Source organism: Colobus angolensis, unplaced genomic scaffold (genome assembly GCF_000951035.1).
Source record: "Colobus angolensis palliatus isolate OR3802 unplaced genomic scaffold, Cang.pa_1.0 Scaffold33, whole genome shotgun sequence".
Taxonomy (NCBI): domain Eukaryota; kingdom Metazoa; phylum Chordata; class Mammalia; order Primates; family Cercopithecidae; genus Colobus; species Colobus angolensis.
This window is the reverse complement of record NW_012116599.1, coordinates 11,472,792-11,482,084: the sequence shown is the minus strand read 5'-3', so window position 1 is coordinate 11,482,084 and position 9,293 is coordinate 11,472,792. Positions and strand designations below refer to the sequence as shown.

Genomic DNA, 9,293 nt, shown 5'->3' with positions numbered 1-9,293 from the left:
CAAGGCGGGTGGATCACCTGAGGTGAGGAGTTCGAGACCAGCATGGCCAACATGGTGAAACCCCATCTCTACTAAAAATACAAAAATTAGCCAGGCTGGTGGCGGATGCCTGTAGTCCCAGTTACCTGGGAGGCTGCAGCACAAGAATTGCTTGAACCCAGGAGGTGGAGGTTGCAGTGAGCCAAGATCGCGCCACTAATCTCCAGACTGGGCAATAGAGCAAGACTGTCTTTAAAAAAAAAAAAAAAAACAGTTCCTGAGTCCAGATGCAATTACCACCTTGGGAGATGGGTGGAGTTCAACCTGGAGTTAAAAGGATCTTTTACTAAATTCTGGTGTTTGAAACACACTCTGTAAAAGTCATTTCACTTCCACCTGCCCCTCCTCCAGAGGCAACACCTTTCTAAGTCCTTAAACCTGACCAGGACCTAAAGAAAAACACAGGAGTTTCTCAGCAGCTGTTTTATATCCACCTCGGTTACACATTCTGGTTAAGAAATAGAGGATACTACCTATACACAGAGGCACCAGATGTAAGCAACAGCAATCAGTTACAGCTCCCACTGTGTTATCAGAATCCCATCTACAGCCAGACAGATAAGGAAAACAAAAAACCAAACAAGAAAGATGTCTCACTTAATCAAGTTAGGTAACCACAGGTAAAGGGAGACATCATTTTGAAAAAAAAAACAGCGACATACTCAAACTAAGAACATGCATGCTGTGTAAGACCATGGGGGAAAATCCCTGTATTCGGCCTCCTCCTGATAGGACATTTTAACCAAACGTGACTTCAGAATGTGTAAAAAAAACCTCAAGAAAACAATAAAAAGATATGGGAACACAGTGAAAATATTTTATCAGCGCTCCGAAGACATTAAGTATAAGAGGGTCCCTCAATTGTGTAATCTAATTACACGCTGAGTGTACAGGAGTTCCAGGTAAGATTTCTCCATTACAGCAGCGTGACAAAATGAACGAAAGACGGTATAGTAGAGTGGAGCAAAGAACAATTCGAAGAATAGTTTGGTGAAAGAGAAACTAAGTTTTGTGTTGGCAGGCACACAGAATAGTTACCCTTTCACAGTATTAGAAAAACAAGTATGTCGCCTCACTCAGGGTTACCTAAGAAGGTCCGGCCAGACACAGAAAAAAAAGTGACGTGCTGGGGAACAACGGGTTTTGAGGAGGGAAGAGAAAGGGAAAACAGAAGAGGAGAGGATACGAGGAAGAAGGGAAGGAATAGGGAAGAAAGGAGGGTCGGTGACGGTCAAGAGAGGAGGAGCGAAAAGGTCCTTCCAAGAGGACCCGTGTGAAGAGACAGATAGGGATCTCTGCCAAGAGACTGAATGTTAGGAGGTGGGGGTGGAGAGCGGGTAGGGAAATGGAGAGAAACTTGTCCCTTCAAAAGATCTCGGCTTAAAGAGCAAAGCCTGTGGGCGCAGAGAATGTAAAGAGATGGAGACAGTCGCTTTCTTCTGGAGTGGGAGGGCCACAGGCTAGGCACAGAGCGGAGATAAATTCCCGTCAGGGGAGGGCGCTATTTGGATGGACCGGAGTGGGGCAAACGGGCAGCGTTTGGGGATGGGAAAGCGAAGGCAGCCACAGCACTGATGCTGAGGGTCGCAAGCTGCAGCAGACCTCACGGCGTGCAGTATGCTCCAAGCAGGGCCGCAGGCGTGGAGTGAGGAGCCGCAGGGCGCGCTCCCCAAGGCGGGGGCGGGGCGGGCATGGCCGCGGGCTTCCTTGGCGGCGGGTACTAAGCCGGATCGTCTGGCCGAGCCTGGAGCGCCGGCCCCGCTCGGTCCACCCTCTCGCTAGCTCTTACCTGTCCGAGCCACCTCTCGGTCCTCTTAGTCGCTGGCTCGGCCTCCCGGCGCCTGCCCGCAGGTTGTCAAGCGTCCATGATCACCCCGGCGTCCGGCGCTTTTCTGCCTCCGCCGACCCGTCGCCCGTGCAGCTCCCCCGGAAGCCTCCCACCGCTGCACTCGCGTTCCGCCCACACAAGGTTCCACCCGCCGCGTCTACTCCCTTAGACCTCCGGTGGGGAAGTGGGGATGAGGGGGCGGAGAAGAGGCTGCAGCCCGGGAACCAGGCGGGGACGGGGTGGCTAGGCGCCCGAGGAGAGGAATGCGGCCTAGACGGTACTGCAGCGCAACCGTCGCCATCGCCCTCCCGGGCCCCAAATCCTCCCCTTAGGCTGCATTTTGTCTCTCAAAGATAAAACAAAGTTCTTCCCCTCAAAAGCTCCAATGTGTTAAATGCTATGAGGAACATATGACAACACTTTGGAAGCACAGAAGACAAGAGGTCGGGGAAGAAAAAACAGGCAAAAAGGGGAGTAGTGCCCATTGTCACAGAGGTTTGCACTGTGCAGCATATACTGATGTCAAAAAGAAACCCAGAGTGGTTTGACCCCAGGGTTTTCAAGAGTGAGAAATGAGGGGTACAGAGCTGGAGCCAGATCATCAAGGGTCTTGGAATCCACATGCCAGGTACTGGGGAACTACTTAGGCTTTTTAAGCTAAGAAGAGGTATGAATAATTGCCTTTTTAGAGTGATCATGCTAGGTGCTTTAGGAATGGATTGGATGTGGAGAGAATTGGAGGCAGGGAAAACCTCCAGTGAGGGGACCGATTTATTCTAGATAAGACATTGTGAGATCTCGAACAAACGTAGTGGCAACTGCTGGGCGCGGTGGCTCACGCCTGTAATCCCAGCACTTTGGGAGGCCAAAGCAGGCAGATCACCTGAGGTCAGGAGTTCGAGACCAGCCTGGCCAACATGGCGAAACTCCGTCTCTACTAAAAATACAAAAATTAGCCGGGCATGGTGATGCATTACTAATCTCAGCTACTCTGGAGGCTGAGGCATGAGAATGGCTTGAACCCAGGAGGCAGAGGTTGCAGGGAGCCGAAATTGTGCCACTGCACTCCAGCCTGGGTGACAGATTGAGACTCCATCTCAAAAAGACAAACAAAAACAAAGGGAGTAGCAATTGGGGTCGAAAAAGAAGGGACACTGTTGGAGACATTTAGACTGTAGAATGTAGAATCTATAAGACTTGGTGACCAGCTGAATATAAGGAGAGGGAGGGAGCATAACACCCAGGATTCTGTCCTGGGAGGCCAGAGCTGTCTGGAGCTGGTGTTAAGGGAACAGGGCTATGGACGAGGAGGGACAAATATGGGATTGAGAGGAAGACAACAGAGTTTAGTTTGACTTCATAGAAATTCCAGCAATGCCTCTACTTCCTCCAGAATAATGTCCAGACTCCATGGCTGCAATTTGGACTTAGTATTTTGGGGTTTTTCCCTTAAGAGACGGAGTCTTACTCTGTCACCCAGGCTGGAGTGCAGTGGCACTATCATAGCTCACCTCAGCCTTGAACTTCTGGGCTCAAGAGATCCTACCACCTCCACCTCCCAAGTAGCTAGGACTACAGGTGCGGGCCACCACACCTGGCAAATTTATTCTGGTTTTTTTTTTTTTAGAGATGGGGTCTCGCTATGTTGCTCAAGCTGCTCTTCCCTGATCTCAAGTGATCCTCCCACCTTGGCTCCCAGAATGCTGGGATTACAGGTGTGAGCCACCACACCCAGCCCATGGCTGCAGTGAAAGCCCTTCAAAGTGTGCCTCCCTCCTAAGTCCTCTAGCTTTGTCGCACCCCACCCCCTTCACAGTCCAAACTCCCATGCCCCGCACAACTTATACCATCCCTCTCAGACACCAGGCCTATGCTCAAGCTTACTCTTTTTTGGAATGCTCTTATATTAGCCTATAAAAAACCTACCAACTCGAAAAGCAAGGATTTCTGAAATCCAATGCAAAAAACACTAACCATAATAGAAAACATGGAACTATTGCGCTATGTTAAAATTAAGAATTTCTGCTTGGCAGATGCAGTGGAGTACACCTATAGTCTTACTATAGCTACCTGGGAGGCGGGGACAGGAGGATCACTTGATCCCAGGAGTTCGAGGTTGTAGTGGGCAATGCTGGTGCCTGTGAATAGCCACTGCATCCCAGCCTGGGCAACAGAGCAGAGACCCCATCCCTCAAAAATATAATTTGTTTCAAAAGTCACCAGTAAGAGAGTGAAAAGACAAGCCACGCCTTGGAAAAGATATCTGCAAAGCATGTATCAAAGAACTCCATATCCAGACTGTAAAGAACTACAAATCAATAAGAAGACAGCCCAATTTTTTAAAGTTGGGAAAAGAATAGGCACTTCAGGAAAGACAACGTTCAACTAGCCAACAAGCATATTGAAAGGTGCTCAACATAAGGAAAAATATAAATAAATACCTTAATGAGATACCACATTCAGCCAGAATGGCTACAATTAAGAAGAATGACAACAAAAATCCTGTGTTGACAAGGATAAGAGGCACCTAGAACTCTCTCATATTGCTGGCAAAGGCATAAATTGGTACAATCATTTTGAAAAACTGGCAATGTCTACTATCACTGATCATGTGCATACCCTCCCTACACACCGGCAATTCCTCTCCTAGAAATGGGTGCAAGTGTCTACAAAAAGAAACATGTAAGAATGCTCACTACAGCTTTGCTAGTAATAATCCAAAAAATAGCAACGCAAATGCCCACCAACAGTGGAAAGGTAAATTGTGGTATATACATACAACAGAATACTATTCAGCAGTTAAAAGGCTACACACAACATGGATGAATTTCACAAAAATATTGATAAAGTAAAAAACCCAGACACATACTGTACATACTGTATTATTACATTTAACTGGAATTCGAGAACAGACAAAACTGATCTCTGGTGATACAGTCAGAAGAGTGATTATCTCAATATGTAAGGAGGTAATACTGATTGGGAAGGAGCACTAGGCGTGCTAGAAATGTTCTATATCTTGATTTGGGTAGTGAGGACAAGGGTGTATACCTATGCAAAAATTGTTCCCATATTGTATGTCACATCTCATTAAAAAAAAAAAAAAAACTTTTTTAACATGGAAAAAAACTTCAAGTCCAAATGCCACCTTCTCCATTAAAGTTTTGCCAGCTGCAATGAACCTTTTCATCAGGGCCTCCTTAGCATTCTGATGTCGTTTCTTTATGCCATTTTATCACACTCCATCTTGAATCTCAGTGGAGTCTCCTTATTTCCCTAAATAGATGTTTATCTTCCTGATGGCAGTGACCATGTCCTTCACCTTTTACCCACTCAGTGCCTGACAAATAACAGGCTGAAAAGATATTTATTGAATTACATGGAAGAAAAAATTGGGTGAGTTCCCAGATGGGTGAAAGAGGGGACAGGCAGAGGAAGGAAGGCCAAGAGGACAGAGGAGGTTTCCAAGGAAACCGTGGCTCACACTGCAATTCTACCTACTTCCTGAAATCACATTAAATGTCACCTTGAGTGGCAAAAAACAAAACACCAAGGTCCTACCTAGGCTGAAAATAAATATCACACTCCCTCACTTGAAAGAAATTCACCAAATAAATGCTACCTAATTCTGGGTGTTTCAACACTGGATAGGAAAACTGTTCAAGGAGAATAATTCACATTGCCATACTGCTAAAAATATCACCTCCTTAGTGTGGTGCAAAGAGTCCAGACTGCAAGTCAGTCAGCCGACTTAGGGCTGAATTCTAACTCTGCCCGAACTTGCTGTGATCTGTGGCCAATCCCTTCGCCTCTCTGGGCCTCAATTTCCTCGTACGTAACAACAGGGGGTAGATTAGCAAAGTCCCTTTATGTTTTGATATTTTGAGTATACAATCCATAGCTCTCCCGGTCTAAAGCAGGAATACAGCAAAAACCCCTGAAAAACACGTAAAAGGCGCCTCAGACCAACAAACAAGCACGATTTGAAGAAGTCATTTTGTTATCTTTCACGGTTTAATCAGTGTTTTTGTTTGTTGTTAGCAGCCTTACCATGATTTGCAGAAGATGTCTGAGTTCCATGTAAACAGAAGTTAACTCTCTGCGGGCTGTCATCTTCTTTTGACGGTGAGAAGGGTCTTCCCGCTGGATTTCAAGTCTCAGGATTCCGAAACCACCACCTCAGCGGGCGGGTTTGTGAATTTGCGCACACTGCGCGGCACACTGGAGTCTAAGTTACAGAGGAACTGAGTGCAGAGGATGCTGGGATTTGTAGTCTCCGGACCTCTTTGTGGTGCGCTGGGATCTGTGGTCCCCCGAGTGCGCCGCTGGAATGCTGGGAAATGTAGTCTCTGTTGCGTAGCACAGTGCAACCAGCTGCCGTCTCAGCTGGCTAGTGTGCTCAGCTGCGGGAGCAGGTCCCTAAAGCCTCTGCAGATCCGAAGCCAACACTCCGCTGGGACAAACTCTAGGCAATAACACCAGATGAATATTGTGTCCTATGGGACTTCCCGGGGAGGGCCCTTCCCATTGACGTTAACAGTCCTCCTGCGAAGCCGCAGCGCGCTCCTACTGGCTGGTTGGGATGCCAATCGCCAAAGCTGGCTTTCCATTGGTTCCAGGAGGGCATTGCGAGGCTAGGGGGAAGGAGAAGGGATCAGGAGCGGGAGCTGAGGGGAGAGAGAGGCCGGTCCTGGTCTGGCCGCTGCGGCTGCTCGCCCGAGGTCTCGAAGCCGGGCTGCGGCTCCATCCTCGGCTCCTGGGCACCGTCTGCGAGGCTCCGCCGACCAGAGTGAGAAAGCCGCGGGCGGCGAGCGCCGCATGATGTCAGCCAAGGACGAGCGGGCCAGGGAGATCCTGAGGGGCTTCAAACTGTATCCGCCCGGGAGCGGGGCGGGGCCGGGAGGACTTGGGAGGCGGCCGCTCACTGAGGAGACTGGCCGGGGGCGGGGGCCGCGCCAGGTGGGCCCCACGGAAGAAGGGCTGCGGGAGGGGAGAGGAAAAGAAAAGCGTGCCGAGCACCCGGCGGGACCAGGCGCGAGAAGCGCCCCCAGGGGCGTCCTGAGGGAGGAAGGGGACGTTGACGGGAGCCCCAGGGGGTGGCGGGTGAGGACGGAAGAGCCTGGGGTACGGGGCTGCGAGAGGTGCCGGGCGTCGCAAACGCTGTCGGAGAGACCGGCTGGGTTCCAATCCCCGGCCGGGACCCAGAGGCCGGGAGGGGCTGCGGCCCCCAGGGAAGGGCTGAGGGGGCGCGGTGGGCTGATCTTGAAGCCTAGAAGCCTCTTTGGCTATAAGCCTACCCGGGGAGCGGGGAACAGTGACTTGGAGCGGGCGACCTTGTGCGGGACAAATACCAGTGCTTTTAAAACTCTCTCAGGGCCCCCACCGCACCGCACCCCACCCCCGTCTGGTTTCCACAACTTCTCTTCCAAACTTGTGGCTTCTTCCAGGGCTGGAGTAGTTGGGGGAGGTGGGGAAAGAGAAGTCCAAGATCAACCTCGTCTTAACACTCTTGGCGTTCTGAGGCATTGGTCACTGCTTCCCCCTCAGCGCCTCAGTTTCCTTTCCAGCAAGATGAGGACCATAGGCTTAGGTGTGGGGTGCCTCGCGCTGGGGCTCCTAGCCCAGGTGTCTTTGCTCGCTCCTGTTGGTGCGGTTAATGCCTAGCTGTGGTGGAGCTGTCCAGCAATAGTGCAATGTCGCTAGGGCCACGGTAGGATAGAGTGGGGTAGAGAAATCATTGCCTCGGGCCTGTTGTGATGCCGCCTTTGCAACCTCTCCTCAATGTGGTAAGGAAGCGTTGTGTTTTCGTGGAGTGTGTTAGTCTGTCACCATATGATGCAGATGAAAAAATGCAAACTTGTATATTCAAATTTTCCATTCTCCTGCCGACTTTAATCTCTTCATACATCCTGTCTGTAATCTATAGTACGGAACGTTCTTAAATTGCTCCCTCAGTGAAAAGGTAGTCACCACTTTAGGGCTCCCCCGTGGAGGTTTAGTAAAGCACTGTTTTCTTGATATTCTGTTGTGTTTTCACAATGTCCATGTCACCCTTGCAAACTTTAATTGCTTTGCTATAATCAGAAACCAAGTTGGTAATACATTTTAGACCACAGTGCAAAAAGGAAGTTTTGGAGGTACAAGTGAGATATTTCAAATGAAAATTGATCTATGCTTTTAAAAAAACCTAAAGGCTGTATCACCTTTGCATACTACCATTCATGATAAACTTTCAGTACTTTTATGTAGTGGTTTAGTGGCAGCTTCTTTTATAGCTCCATATGCCTTTCTGTGTTTGTTTCCATAATGGATCATATAGGTATATAGGGATGACTGAAGTGCTGGAAAAGCTATGACGTGAATTTTATTTTTCCCTCAAGTAATTTGTATTATTACTTAACATGTAACAATGTAATAATATTGTTACTTAACCTGCTGTGTAAGCAGTAAACCAGAAACTATGGAGAATTGAGAGATTTCAGAAGCAACGTTTTCATCTGATTGGAAATACCATATTGCTGAAAAGAAGAAATACCCTTTTAATGGCTTTTGAACAAAGCAGAAAAGTTTGAGCTTCTCACCTTCAGTCTTGGCTCTTGAACCTGTTAAGAAAGAGGATAAGAGACAAATACAGAAAAGAGTTTCAGAAGGCAGAATCTGTGTCAGCCCACTAGAAGGAAAAAGGAATCAACCAATTCAGTGATGTTAGTGCATCCAGAAACAGGCTTTCTGGGAAAGCTTGACCTGAGCTGATTAAATCCTGAAGCACAAGGGAAGCAGCCACATCAAAAAGTTAGCATGAGAGCAGTGGCGTGCTCATCCTCTGGTAGCCTTTATTGGGCATTTGTGGGGTAAGAAAAGAAAAGCAGGAATGTTAAGATACGCTACTACCTTCAGGAAAAAGTAAAATTAATGTTTTAGTAAGAAACTGACTATTGTCCACCTTTTATTGGGTAAATAGATTTTCTGAACTTTCAGATTATGTTTCTGTAAGAATAGTTTATCACTACAAAAAGAGCACCATTATGTTCTCCCACCAACAGTGTTGATAGTACTCAGTTTTCCACGTTGACTAGGTCAGTCTTTTTTGTTTGCCAGTTTGGATAACAAATGATACGTTGTTTTAATTGGTATTCTCCTGGGATCCCTAGATCCATGAAAAGGTAATGTAGCATAGTGGTTAAGAGCTATACTGGACTATGTCACTATACTGCCTGCATTGGAATTCCAGCCCTGCACTCCTAGTTGTGTGTCCCTGAGCAACTGCTTTAACCTCATCTCAATTTTCTTATGCGAAAAATAATAGTATACTACCTATCGCATGGGGCTTTGAGAGTAAATGACTTGATATCTAAAGCATTTAGAAAAGCACCTGATCGGCCGGGCGTGGTGGCTCAAGCCTGTAATCCCAGCACTTTGGGAGGCC

General features: G+C 48.0%; 1 protein-coding gene and 1 long non-coding RNA gene across 2 annotated transcripts in view; one reads left to right on the top strand and one right to left on the bottom strand.

Annotated features, from left to right (window-relative positions):
- Positions 1 to 6,063, bottom strand: part of COPS7B (COP9 signalosome subunit 7B) — a 26,856-nt gene extending 20,793 nt beyond the window's left edge. The window contains exon 1 of the mRNA XM_011952046.1: positions 5,918 to 6,063. Coding sequence (XP_011807436.1) covers positions 5,918 to 5,980 — 63 coding nt within the window. The 5' untranslated portion in view covers positions 5,981 to 6,063. The remainder of the gene's footprint in view (positions 1 to 5,917) is intronic.
- Positions 6,064 to 6,119: 56 nt separating this feature from the next.
- Positions 6,120 to 8,799, top strand: LOC105518840. Its single transcript, XR_001002887.1, has 2 exons — positions 6,120 to 6,738; positions 8,312 to 8,799. It is a non-coding gene; the product is annotated as an uncharacterized LOC105518840 (long non-coding RNA).
- Positions 8,800 to 9,293: the final 494 nt, after the last annotated feature.